This window comes from Phyllopteryx taeniolatus, chromosome 9, assembly GCF_024500385.1.
Source record: "Phyllopteryx taeniolatus isolate TA_2022b chromosome 9, UOR_Ptae_1.2, whole genome shotgun sequence".
NCBI lineage: Eukaryota > Metazoa > Chordata > Actinopteri > Syngnathiformes > Syngnathidae > Phyllopteryx > Phyllopteryx taeniolatus.
Window position 1 is genome coordinate 23,331,674 of NC_084510.1, and position 13,680 is coordinate 23,345,353.

At 40.0% G+C, this 13,680-nt stretch overlaps 1 protein-coding gene across 19 annotated transcripts in view; it reads left to right on the forward strand.

Moving 5' to 3' along the window:
* The window catches only part of cacna1da (calcium channel, voltage-dependent, L type, alpha 1D subunit, a), a 71,111-nt gene that overhangs the window by 24,506 nt on the left and 32,925 nt on the right, over positions 1 to 13,680 (forward strand). For 7 of the 19 annotated variants that reach the window (XM_061784643.1, XM_061784645.1, XM_061784641.1 and 4 more), the window contains exons 7-22: positions 1,309 to 1,505; positions 1,833 to 1,936; positions 3,390 to 3,559; positions 5,418 to 5,492; positions 7,098 to 7,185; positions 7,445 to 7,471; positions 7,722 to 7,882; positions 7,972 to 8,197; positions 8,728 to 8,935; positions 9,054 to 9,174; positions 9,277 to 9,364; positions 10,318 to 10,345; positions 10,424 to 10,578; positions 10,653 to 10,782; positions 13,350 to 13,409; positions 13,489 to 13,548. In XM_061784643.1, coding sequence (XP_061640627.1) covers positions 1,309 to 1,505; positions 1,833 to 1,936; positions 3,390 to 3,559; positions 5,418 to 5,492; positions 7,098 to 7,185; positions 7,445 to 7,471; positions 7,722 to 7,882; positions 7,972 to 8,197; positions 8,728 to 8,935; positions 9,054 to 9,174; positions 9,277 to 9,364; positions 10,318 to 10,345; positions 10,424 to 10,578; positions 10,653 to 10,782; positions 13,350 to 13,409; positions 13,489 to 13,548 — 1,898 coding nt within the window. The remainder of the gene's footprint in view (positions 1 to 1,308; positions 1,506 to 1,832; positions 1,937 to 3,389; positions 3,560 to 5,417; positions 5,493 to 7,097; positions 7,186 to 7,444; positions 7,472 to 7,721; positions 7,883 to 7,971; positions 8,198 to 8,727; positions 8,936 to 9,053; positions 9,175 to 9,276; positions 9,365 to 10,317; positions 10,346 to 10,423; positions 10,579 to 10,652; positions 10,783 to 13,349; positions 13,410 to 13,488; positions 13,549 to 13,680) is intronic. The other 12 variants (XM_061784647.1, XM_061784655.1, XM_061784650.1 and 9 more) reach the window with 6 other exon arrangements.

Sequence of the window (13,680 nt, forward strand, 5' to 3'; positions counted from 1 at the left end):
GTATTCAACCATAGTCATCTCAAAAGTGTTCCCTGTCAATTGACTGTCTGTTGTCGTACTAGAGCGGCTCCGGAGACAAATTCCTTGTGTGTTTTTGGACATACTTGGCAAATAAAGATGATTCTGATTCTGATTCTGATTCACACGCACACAAATATATTTGGGAAACAGTACAGTAAACCCAATCTATTCGCGGGGAATGGGGACGGAGCCCTGCCACGGATATAAAAAATTGCCTATAGATGCCAAAAGATGGCGGCAAAGGACTACTTTTGTCTAAACGAAGCTCTTCAAGTCACCTCAGCAGTTCCCTGGCGCCAAGATGCTACCAGGTGGCGCAAAAGCAATACTGTTATTGCTTTGACCTGAGCACACAAACTGGAAATTATGAGTTTTTCCATTAAAAAACTGAACTGCGAATATGCGGGGGTTCACTGTAGGTGCTGTAAGTACAAAATCAGCGTAAGTATTTTTCTAATGATTTCACTGTTTACTGCTAACACTGTATGTAACACTGTTACTGTGACATATTAATATTAAAAATGTAATCTGTTGAAAATAACTAGTCTTCAATAAGAAATCTGACACGTAGGTTTTCGATATAAAGTTCACTAACAATTACATTTAACTGATTTTAATATATTTTTCTTATATTCACTGATCAATTTAACTACGAAAATGTGGTATTATTCGTTGATAGTATTAGTAAGCAAATTCTGTTCCCAAAATTATGTCATAATGGCCAAATACAAGTAAAAGTGATTGCTCAGTCTTAACCCACAAGATCTGGCTTTGACTGTTAAATGTTTGTATTAGTGGTGTCCCAATCCGATCTTTACCGATAATTAGCATAGAACTTGTGACACTTATATCTCTTAAAATAATGAATATTGGTACACAAATGGTTTAGAAACACATACAAATAGGCAATTTAACAATACTCTGGCATATAGTCTTCAAACTCCATGAAAAACGAGTTATAATATCAATATTCGATAGTGACTTCTTCTACTTTCTTTGTTACTGCGTGTATCTCATTGCGTGCCCCACACTGCCCCTCAGAGGTCAAGACGTGCACAGCAGATATTCCGATATTGGATCGGAAGTAAAAAAGGCATGTTCACCAATCACTCCATTTTGCTACATCCAATATGATAATGTGATTCCTTGCACCGTACGATTCAGCCTTCAAGACGGTGCCTATGTACTGTATATACTGTATGTCTCTGTATTTAACCACGAAATGTAATCGTGAGAAACATGTGTTTTGTCTTTATTGCTATTTTTTCTGACCTCTTAATTGCGTAGACATCATAGCAGAGGAGGACGCTGCTCCATGTGCGATCTCAGGGCACGGGCGGCAATGCCCCATCAATGGCACAGAGTGCAGGGAAGGCTGGCAAGGCCCCAACGGTGGCATCACCAATTTCGACAACTTCCTGTTCGCCATGCTGACGGTGTTTCAGTGCATCACCATGGAGGGCTGGACAGACGTGCTCTACTGGGTGAGCGTCTTGGCTAACCTGCCGTGTTGACTGTCACGAGCCTTCAGCCCGAACGTCGGCTCAGATCACACGTGTGACATCCTGATGATGAGGCCGCTGATAATTTCCCGAGGCAACTCATGTGATTGACCGGCTGAATATGATTGAGAGCACTTTGACAACTTGTTTTAGAATGTAACGCGATGGATGTGCAAAGAATGCTTCTAACTTTTGCTGTGCCTCTTTTTCAAATAATTCTTCAAGTTCTCATTTTCTGATTCTCTCTCTTTTCACTTCTTTCTTCTTACCCCTCCTCCTCGCTCTCTGCGGCTATGCACGCTCCTCCAGATGAACGATGCTATGGGCTTTGAGCTTCCATGGGTATACTTTGTCAGTCTTGTGATCTTCGGCTCCTTTTTCGTTCTTAACCTGGTTTTGGGTGTGTTGAGCGGGTAAGCACATACTCTCTTTATGTTTATTTGTGTCTGTTGACTGGCTACTTTTGGCTCCCTCAGGTCAACGACGCCATAGGATGGGAAACACCTTGGATTTATTTCGTTAGCCTGATCATACTCGGCTCCTTTTTTGTGCTAAATCTCGTGTTAGGTGTGCTTAGTGGGTAAGAGGCAAACGTGTGCAGTGGCTTTTTCTTTGCAGTGTGCAACTATTGTTTGCTGTGATGGTGTGTTTACTTGGTGTGTTAGGGCAAAAACACCAATTATCCTCGAAATGAGCATGAGAGATTCACAGTTACAAATCCTATTGTATAAACTCTGAGCTATTAGCAGTGGTTCTGTGCTCAAATCCAAAGATTAATTCACATTCTACTATATGGACAAAAGTACTGAGGCACAACTTATTAATACAGTGACTCCCCCACTGTTCACTATTCACAAATTCATCTATTTGTGTTTTTTTCAAGTGCAGATTTTCTTCTCCTTACATACTTGTGGTGCATTTTGTAACTTATTCCCTTCATATATGTTTAATAGGCTGGTGTCCCACTACTTTTATCCACATAGTGTATTTTGTCCCCTTGCTGGCGTCACACTCTTGCATCCTTTTCTTGGCAGCTGCGAAGTGAGCGTTTCCTCCTCCCCCTCCCACTCCAGTCAAAGCGGCCAACCCTCGAGAGAGTAAAATTAATCGTATTCCTCGCCTTTCAGGCCTCTCTGCGCTCCTAAGCTCGCTCAAACCCCACTTTGCTTTCTCGGCAGCGTCGACTGGGGGTGGTGTGTTATTACAGTAGAATTAACTCAGTAGTGACGTTTACTAGCCAGCAAAGCCAAGTTAACAACAACATCACCCTTTGACACTATTGCTACCATCTCGCAAGTCTGATTAGAGAAGCATTCTTGCAAACTAGCAAGACACAATGACATGTATCCGTTGCTGTTCATTTTAGTGTCTCATTAGCAGCTTATGCAGCAGCAGTTTTATATAATCTATAAATTGAGATTCCACGCCAGTGTTGCATGACTCTTGAAACCATCTATCTACCTAAATTGCCAACTTGTTATGAGGAGGACGTTGGCATGCAGGATATACCACACTAGTGAAGGATTTAAATAGAGTACTGCACTACCTTTTCAAGGTGTACATCTCCCCCCAGTGGCCAGGGATGAGAAAAACATACACACATAGGTTGGGATTGCAAAACAGAAGAGAATATGTTTAAAAAAAAAAACATAATAATTAATTGCTTAGCTGTTAGACTAACAAAACCTCTTATTGGTGATGAATAATTGGAGAAGAAGTGACTCATTTGTTTCCATTGTGCTGTGAAAAACTGTGTTTGTAATGTGTGGAAGTAAATCCTTACGCGAGTGCCATTTTGCTCATTTATGCGCTTCTGTGTTCTACTTATGTGTTTGCTTGGCCACTTTGTGGGTCTGCCTAAACCAGAGAGTTCTCCAAAGAGAGAGAAAAGGCCAAAGCTCGCGGTGACTTCCAGAAGCTGCGTGAGAAGCAGCAGCTGGAGGAGGACCTGAAGGGTTACCTGGACTGGATCACTCAGGCTGAAGATATCGACCCTGACAATGAAGATGAGGCAGACGAGGAGTGTAAACGCAACCGTAAGCACATCCTATGATGCAGAAAAGCCCTCAAAAAGTCTGTTATGCCGATCTTTGCCTTCAATGTATTAGAAGTGGAACACATTGCGACTACCGCTGGAGTTCAGCTGAGAAAGGGGGGGGGGGGATATTACTTGAGCAGTATAAAAAAAATCTTAATCCAAATCCTCTTTATATAAGCAGCACACATGGAACACCAACTGATTCACCTTGTAGTTGAAATTTGTCCTCATTCTCCCTTAAATCGTAAACTAAACGTAATTTAGCACACAGTCGATGACATTAACCTCGTGTTGTTGCAGCAAAAGCACTCAATTCCCATAAAACTGCTCTACGTGGCAGCGCCATACGTCTCCGCGTTTTCAATTTTTTTCCTTAAAGACCCTGTAAAGTGAACTCCGATAGTTATTTAGAAATGCATGATATTTGTTTAGAGATGCCATTACTGAAACTGTGCAAAGACTAAGAACTGTATACTGTAAAGTAGTACTGAATTATGGAGATAATAGTTTTAAACTGTTTTTTTACCATTTCAGTTTTCTTGATTTATTTTTTTATTTATTATTTGTTTTTGGTGCGTGGCTAAAATAACACACATTGTAGTCTGGCATGAGTCGGCCCTCCCCCGCCATATAAGAACTTGAGCGCTTTCGGTAGCATCAGCAGATATCCGGCGCAATTGCGACGTCCACTTAGCTAGCTAGCAATGTCTACACCTCGAAAATACATCTTCTATCTGGATAGTTCGTTAGCTTGAGAGTGCCTCATTGTTGCGGCGTGAAAAAACCCTGCTAAGACTCAGTGGGATATGTTCCAGCCACCGGAGGCTCTAATCAGATATATTTTAGCAACGCAAACGAGATGCAAGACGAAAGAGCATTCATTTTCCAGCTTATAGTAGTGGTATTTGATTGAGAGTTGAGCGGGGCGTGGTTTCGCATCAGACACACCCACAGCGTCTGAGAGTGGCGAGAACAGGTTGATTTTTGATGTTTTTGAAGCCTCATTTTTATATATGTGGTGATTTCTTTTTTATTTATTTATTTTTAATCATTTAAATTTGGCAGGGTTGTGAACAAAACTCTTCTCTGTTGTATGTCAAATTTAGAAGACATTTATTTTCACTTTACAGGGACTTTACATGCCTCATGGTTTGGGTTTATTTATTATGATATTTTTTATTTTATTTTGTACTTGGGTTACTTTAGTGATTTACTCCCAGCTCTGAACATCGCCAATGTTGTTCTGCATGAATGGACAAAAATGTCCACAAACAATACTCCAACATTTTGTAGCGAGCAAAGAGAGCTGCTATACTGTCACTACAAAGGGCCCATTGCCACATTTCCACTTCCTGTATGTTTAATGGTCTTGTGTCCCACCGCTTTGGTCCATGAATGTCTTTTTGTTTGTCTCTGACCCTCTTGTAGCCGAACTGCCCAATTCTGATAAACCTGCTCAACACGGCATCTCTGTACTTCTCATTTTGGCTTTCAGTGTTAATGAAACAATTAACATGTTGTTCCTACAGTATGTAAAAGCATTCATTTGCTGTGTGGCATGTTAGCGCAGGGTCTCCTCTCCTGCAGGCACTTCTTGTGACCAGCAGTGACCACCCCCCATCACCACCACCACCACCACCGCTATGTTCTGCTCTCCTCAGCCTTAATGTGGCTCCTGCTGCTCTTTGTCACTGTTGGATTATTGATATTTGGAATACGGTTGTTGTCTTGTGTTGCTTGTCTGCTCTGACCCCATTTTGATAGCAGCGCATTCTCAACCCCGACCTCTACCCCACATGTCCCTCTGCTGTGCCATTGTGTCTGAATGCATGGCCTTGCATGCATTGCACATGAAGGGGTGACTCTGGCTGACCTTACTGAGAAGAAGAAAGGAAGGTTTGGGTGGTTCAGCCAGTCGTCCGACACTCATGGTAAATCCCAAGCTTTCCCTCCTTTTTGCGCCTTTTTCGTGAGAGTGTGCCTGTGTGTTAAATTGCGAGTCAGAGTAGAACTGCATAGAAGAAGACAATGTATCCCAGTCAGTGGCAATACTGCATTAGGGGCAGTACACCTTTTAGATGCAGCCAATGGGGATATTTTTCTTTCTTTCCTAAATGTATTTTCTATTTAATGTATTAATTAATGTGTATATAATTTGAGTCATTTCTTTAATGTCTGACTTGGGGCACAGCGACATCAGTCCCGACTTTGTCATTCATTCACTTTGGCATATATTTTTTCATTGGCCTATGGGGCACTTGTGAATGAGCCCCACGAACTCTGCCTGGCCACAGTGGCCACACAAATGCGAGACGTGACCACGAAAAACAAACATCTACACAAGTGGTTCTCAACCCTAGGACCTGCTCCCCTATTGTTGCAAAGTCGCAACCCACTTTTTTTTCGAGATAAACAAAAAACATTTTTTAACATAACTACACTATGCTTGCAAGTTCAAAGGGCAATTCAGAGCACATTAAGAAACAGAGAGAACATGATAACTGTTTTACAACAATACATAAGTATATTTATAATGTTGAATGTAACTGTACTAGTCACTGTCGCAAAAAATGGGGAAAGTTTATTTACATATTAGTCACATATTAATGAGAAATCTGTCCGTCTCAACTGTCAGGTGATAAAGCCCAAATAGAATAGCTTGAAAAAGGACTTTCTGGGCGTTTTCAACACAAATTATCTTGCAAAACTTATTAAGGACATTAAAGATTATAGAAAAATGGAAACAAAATGTGAAGGAAGGGGACCTTAAGAAATGCATGCTTTCTTACTGGAGCGTCTGAGTGTGTGTGTGTGTGTGTGTTGTGTGCGGCCTAATGTAATGCCTCTTCACTTTTTTTAAGCATCGTTAATGTGTTAAACCCCTCGTGTGTGTGCATTGCGCCACAGTTTTTGTTTACCTCCTAAATGTAAGAGTTATCATTTTCACATGAAAGGAGTCTGATACAGAGTCAATAATAATACATGATTTGATAGCATCACCGCCCCATTTTTCCTCAAGGCTCTCAGTGTGAACGTAGGAAACAAGGCTAAATCCAGATCACTGCTCCAGCAGTCTGCACTATTTCCAGAGCTGAGAGCTTTGCGACCACTCAGGAATCAAAGGCAACATGTCTGCATAAGCTGAGCGGCGACACGCGCACACACACACACACACAGACACACACCTATCCAACACTACAAACTAACAAGCTGGAGCGGTAGCTCTGTCCACCTCTTCTTCATTATGGGTAGCTACCTACTTACTTGTCCCACAATTGTATAGTGCTTAACGTCGGTGATAATACAATATTGCATTTTATCGCCCTTATTTACAATGTTCTCATTAACCTTGGCTTGTTTTTTGTTTTGTTTTTGCAATCAATATTCTACCGCTCAAATTTGCTCTCATGGTATATATATATATTTGAGTGTTGGTGTTCGGGTTAAAGTTGTGTTAAAGTTGCTGCTGTGACATCTCAATTTCCATTTTTTTTCCCCCAATTTTATTTAAATGACTCCTTTATTTGTGTCTGCAGCGAGCGTTCCGCCCAGCGAAACGGAATCTGTGAACACAGAGAACCAAAACGGAGAGGACGAAAAGACGCCATGCTGCGGACCTCTGTGGTGAGTGTGTGCACCCCTTTCCATGCACTCATCTCCAAAACAATCTTGCAAGATTTATTCTGCTTGGATTGGGGATCTCACCTCAGTACTGTTGATATTTTTCGGCTAAAAGAAAACTACCTAGTTAATATCAACTCCTTCCTGCCTTCTTTTTTCAGCTGCATACTGTACTTCCTTTGACCTTTTTTCTAGATTTATAATCTTTCACATCTGTCCAACTTTTCATCTGCAAACTTTGACAAATTCTTCTTTCTTTCAGTCAAAAAATTTCAAAGTCAAAGTTCAGGTCAGTGTATTTCCTTGTATGATAAATTACAAAAGAGGTCTCTGTCTGTATTATTGATGTTATTTAATTGTTTTTATTAAAACAGCATGACTTAAGTAGCATATACCAGAAGGTGTTTATACTATAGACACAATTTCAGCTGTTCAGTTCATGTACAGCAATGAAAACAGAACATTCTCCGTATTACACAGTATCTTGAAACTAACGCAAAGGAAAGCATACGACTAATGTTTGCCGCCCTCTCCCGCAGTCGGCGCTGGCGCCGCTGGAACAGGTTCTGCCGCAGAAAGTGCAGGTTGGCTGTTAAATCGGTGCCTTTCTATTGGCTGGTCATCATCCTGGTTTTCCTCAACACCCTCACCATATCATCAGAGCACTACAACCAACCTTTGTGGCTGACACAAGTGCAGGGTACACACAACGCTGCGCTCCACGTCATCTCTGCAGAATTGAATTACAGGTGCATGTTAATGTTTGTTTGGGTTGTTTCTGGCTTCCAGATGTGGCCAACAAGGTGCTGTTAGCCCTGTTCACTTGTGAGATGTTGGTGAAGATGTACAGTCTCGGCCTGCAGGCCTACTTTGTGTCACTCTTCAACCGCTTTGACTGCTTTGTGGTGTGTGGAGGAATCACCGAAACCATCCTGGTGGAGCTGGAGATAATGTCGCCCCTCGGGATCTCCGTGTTCCGATGCGTGCGCCTGCTGAGGATTTTCAAGGTCACGCGGTAAGACCACAATATCTATACATCCATCTTGTATTCCGATTAAGTTCAGGTTGAAGGGGAAGGAAGCATGAAGTCAATTCCAGCTGCCCAGTGACCCGAATGGAGTACAGTACTTACTCGGCTTGACTTCCTTGCGTCTCTTTTCTGCTTACAAAAGCAGGTGATGTCAGGAAAACCACTAAATTCAAGCTGGTATCCCTGCCAGCTTGAATTGTGTCTTAATTGTGTCTTCTACCATCTAGTGGATGAGCATTTAATTGTTCTGGCTGTCACGATACATTAGTGGCATAGATTAACAAACAAAGATACATGATTTGGCATAAAAATTTTTGTATTTTCTCTTGTGGCACACCTGATGATCTCTCACGGCACACTAATGTGGCACAGTGGTCGGGAATCATTGCATTCGTCAACTGGTTTCACCACTGAGCTTCCTCGACCACAAACGTGTACTCTGTTTTGGTTTTCATTTCATCACTTAGCTCTCGCTCATGTTTCCCCTTGTCATCTTATTTCTTTCTTTTTACCAGTCACTGGCAGTCACTCAGCAACTTGGTGGCGTCCCTCCTCAACTCCATGAAGTCCATCGCTTCCCTGCTGCTGCTGCTCTTCCTCTTCATCATCATCTTCTCCCTGCTGGGCATGCAGGTTTTTGGCGGCAAGTTCAATTTTGACGAGACGCAAACCAAGAGGAGCACCTTTGACAACTTTCCACAAGCGCTACTCACGGTCTTTCAGGTATTTAGAGACCTGACATATGCAGTGCATGCACGTATTCAGGATTTCCGATTGATTATCCCCATTAGAAATAATGAAAATGGAATTCCCACTGAATGAATATACTTTTCTCCTTCAGATCTTGACAGGAGAAGACTGGAACGCTGTCATGTACGATGGCATCATGGCGTACGGAGGCCCTTCTTCTTCAGGGATGATTTTATGCTTCTACTTCATCATCCTCTTCATCTGCGGAAACTGTATCCTCATTCATGTTCAATAAACTCACATTCCGCTACTGAACTGGACCCAAGCAAGCACTGTACTTTTAAGAGTTTCCTTTACTGAAGACTTTCTCGCAGACATCCTCCTAAATGTCTTCTTGGCCATTGCTGTGGACAACTTGGCAGATGCAGAGTCTCTCAACACAGATGAAGGAGATAAGAAAGGGTAAAAGCCTGATTATTTGCATTTTGGGAAGTGAAAAAGTGACAACAGCATAAGGAAGCAGAAGCTTTGGAATTTCCAATTTTGACCATTAGCTCTTTTTAAACATGGTTTATTCAAATCAGAAATAAGAAATAGTTGTTGCTATTTTTCATTGCAGAACTCCACCTCTACAGTTGAAAAGTGGACATTTCGCACTTCAATCCAATACAGTTTAACTGACACATACATGGTTAGAAGTTGAAGAAGCCAACATGACAAAGTTGCAAAATTACATAAAATCTTGAAATGAACGTGATCCGATCATTTAAATCGCACAGCAAGGGGATGTCCTGACTGGTCCATAAAATTAAAGCCAGTGAGCTGAGGCTGCTATGCAACAACAAAAATGCTATCGTCCTTATTATTGGCCAGTGGACTATAAAAAATATTGTGAAGCCATGTTGCATGGAGTTGCTTTAAATAAAAAACAAAAAAGATGAGAAATTTGTTTGAGCAAATCTTTTTCCGACAGAATAAGAAAGAAAGCAATCTTGTCTTTGTGGGTTTTTATTACAAGAAAAAAAGAGAGGAAAAGGTACAAGTCGTCACGGGTTGTCACCCCTTACTGTAATATAATTTTTTTTTTATATAAATGTGTTAAGGCACAATAAAAACAGAATTTTAAATATCAATATGTAGTCAGTGGTGCCTTGAGATACGAGTGACCCAACTTGGGAGTTTTTCGGGACACGAGGCGTCTTTTAGCTGATTTATTTTTGGTTTTTTTGCTTTAACTTGTGAGAAAAAAATTGAAGATAAGAGCACTGTATGGTGGCAATGAATTCAACTTCACAACAAGCTATAGAAGATATAATTGTATTGAGTGCTTTTTTTGTTATAAAAAAAATAAAAACATAAAAAAGGTTTTTGGGTAGGCTTGAACAGATTTCCATTCATTTCAATGTCTGTTACAGGGCTAAAAAGGATGAGAAAGACGAGAAGGTATGTGACATTCAAACAATACATTTTGGAAATTCCAAAGCACAAGTTGCAGTCTGAGGAGTTGTCACATACGTTCAGGATGAAGAAGAAGACAATGACGACGCCGCGGCAGAGGAGGACGACCCAGAAGTCCCAGCAGGACCTCGGCCGGCCATCTCCGACTTGGTCAAGAAGGAGAAGATCACTCCGATCCCAGAGGGAAGTGCCTTTTTTATCTTCAGCAACACCAATCCGTAAGAGACGCTCAAACACGTGGACATCGCTTTCCTTGTGACACACGCATTGACATATTGGCTGTGTGCTGCAGGGTTCGCGTGTTTTGCCACAAGCTCATCAATCACCACATCTTCACCAACCTCATCCTGGTGTTCATCATGCTCAGCTCCGTCTCGCTCGCCGCAGAGGATCCCATCCGAAACTTCTCCGCTCGCAATATTGTAAGTCTGCTCACTTTCGCCACCTAAAACCATTCAATCACACATATTAGTGTAGCTCTGTGAGGGGTCACAGTCTGGTTCTTCATGATTTAGTATAGTTTACCATTTACAAAGTATAAAAATTTATACATATAATGCATAGCTTATGAACTTAATCATTGTCTTAAACGTAAGAATATGTATTCTTTAATTCTTGGGAGGAACTAGATTGATGTCCAACAATACCTAATGCAATGCAAGAAGTACAAAGAAAACAAATATTAATTCATAATTATGAATTTAAAAAATCTATACTGGATGTAGAAATTCCTTTTTGTACAGTGGTGCCTTAAGATACAGTACGTGTGACCCGGGAGATACAAGCCGTCGTTCGGCCGATTGACTAGCGAGCAAAATGTTGAGATACAAGTGCCGTAGAGTGGCTCAACTGACTTCACAGCAAGCAGCAGTTTTGCAGATAGCTTTTTATTGCTACTCTTCGTTGAGGTTTACTGTCAAACTAAATATCAAACAGAGGATTTCACGTGCATTTAAAACAACCACATAACTTTGCCTGAAAGTCCACTATATATATATATATATATATATATATATATATATATATATATATATATAATCTTTATGAATATATGTTGAATGCATTACAAAAATAGTAGTGCACCTGAATTTAGAACAGAAAATTAATTCAATCCAGTTCAATTCAAAACACAAGATATTTAGTCCTAAACCTGTTCCATATTCTGCAAGTATTGTATTGAAGAATACTAAATAATCATGATTGTCCAATTTTATGAACACAACTCAACTTAAATAAATAAAATAATTTATGTAAAATGTGATAGCAATGTGTCATTTAATTATTACATAAAATATTAGAAATTTCAGAAGTGTTTTTTTTTTTCTTTGTTTTTTTTTTTTTTTTGTACTTTTGATAATTTTTGCAAGTTCAGTGTGATACTTTGACATGAACATGCTATTTCAAAAGGTAAGATTTTTTTTTCAGGTAAAACCCCAAACACACTGGTATGTCTTTGTGTTTTATTCAACGTTCTGTACATGGTTGATGACGCGATATGGACAAAAGTATTGGGATACTTTGCCCTCTATCGGAAATGAATGTGAAGATTTTCCACACCAAATAGGCCTTTATGGACCTTGATTTGTGCACTTCTGGGAACAGACAAGGGCCTTCTCCAGATAGTTCCCACATACTGTAGTTGTAAACAAACAAACAAAGATTAAAAAAGTTTCACATTCAGAAGGCGGTACAGTATTTGATTCATTATTTGTATCCCACCAGGATACATTGGATGATTTCAATATAGAGATGTTTGTGTACAGAACAGTCAAGATTAAAAACGGACATATTTTTTGAATTAATAACACTACTAGTATTTCCTACATCAATTTTTGGACAAATTTATGACATTTTTGTCAGCAGTTGGATGGTTGATCATTTACCAACTTTCAACTGAACCCACAATGCATGGCAAAAATCCACAAGACGTTTGTTACATTGTTGTTGCCTTGCATTTCAAGGTCATTTAGAGGTCTGCCTCAATATTTTTGTCCATATAGTGTATGTTTACACTGCAGTAATTATTTGATCTACAGTGGAACCTCTGAGTTTGAACTCGATCGGTTCTGGAACGCTGATGTGGAAGTTCTGATTCATTTAGATTTGAAAAGAAGTCCCCAATGAAATCATGGATGGAATGTTTATTTTCAGTGCAAATTTAAGGAACATTCTTACCTGTCACAGAAGTGTAGAAAGAAATTAAATGCTCATGTAAACTGCAAAAAACAATACGCAAAAGAAAACGCAGCTTTAACAACAAGTAACAAAGTGTATGCTCATGCTGGTCAATAGTATTGGGACACCAAAGGAGTATTACTGCTTTGAATGTTACTACCCAATGTGACTTAACATTGTTCTTCTTTTAATTACCCTTGTTGAGACTGAACCTTCTTTTAGAACAGTGATTCTCAAAGTGTACGATTCTCATTTTACTTATGTGAAATACATGCCAAGTACCACTTTTTGTCTTTTGCTGTATTCAAGTTTTAATGTTACAGTGGCTTATAAGAATATATATTTTAGGAATAGAATCGCTACATCATTTTTGACCAGCACTTAGGCCTATAATAGTTAGCTGGTAGTTGGTGTAAAAAGTTTGAGAACCACTGTTTTAGAAGGAGTGTTCCTAAAAGCCCCCCCAAAAAAATGTTGTGCAAATGTTTGCACAATTAATTGTTTGATGCTCGTTGAACATGAACGATACCGGTTTCGATTCCAAAGTTTCGTGTGACCGTAGAGGTTCATTTTTCCTGAGAATTTGGATCAAATTCCAAGTTGTACTTTAGAGGTTTCACTGTATTCATTAGAACTACTGCGGTGATGCTCAGTTATGACACTGCATACAAGAAGCCGTCTAGTCTCAAAAAATATAATCTTCCAAATTTCCAATTAAAAAAAAATTAATTAAAATAATTGATCTTGTTTGCTAATGATGTTTTAAGTTGCACAATGAACTGTCTTTGTTAAACATCTACGTTGCTTTTTGCAGATACTTGGTTACTTTGACTATGCTTTCACGGCTATCTTTACTGTTGAGATCATTTTGAAGGTAAATGTCCTGTGTCCCCTGTCCGTGCTGTACTAACCTCCCGACCCAATAACCCTGCACACATGTGGTTGCCTTCCAGGTCCTAGGCTATGCAGATTATGTCTTCACTAGTATGTTTACATTTGAGATCATATTGAAGGTAACCCCTTAAGTGACAACGAGAGCCTTGCTGCATTCTCTCCTTGTGTGTCACCCACCACTCAGTACAACCTGGCTTGTTTGTTTCCTTTCTCTTATTTACTTTTTTGCTTCACGGCACCTCTTTTAAAGA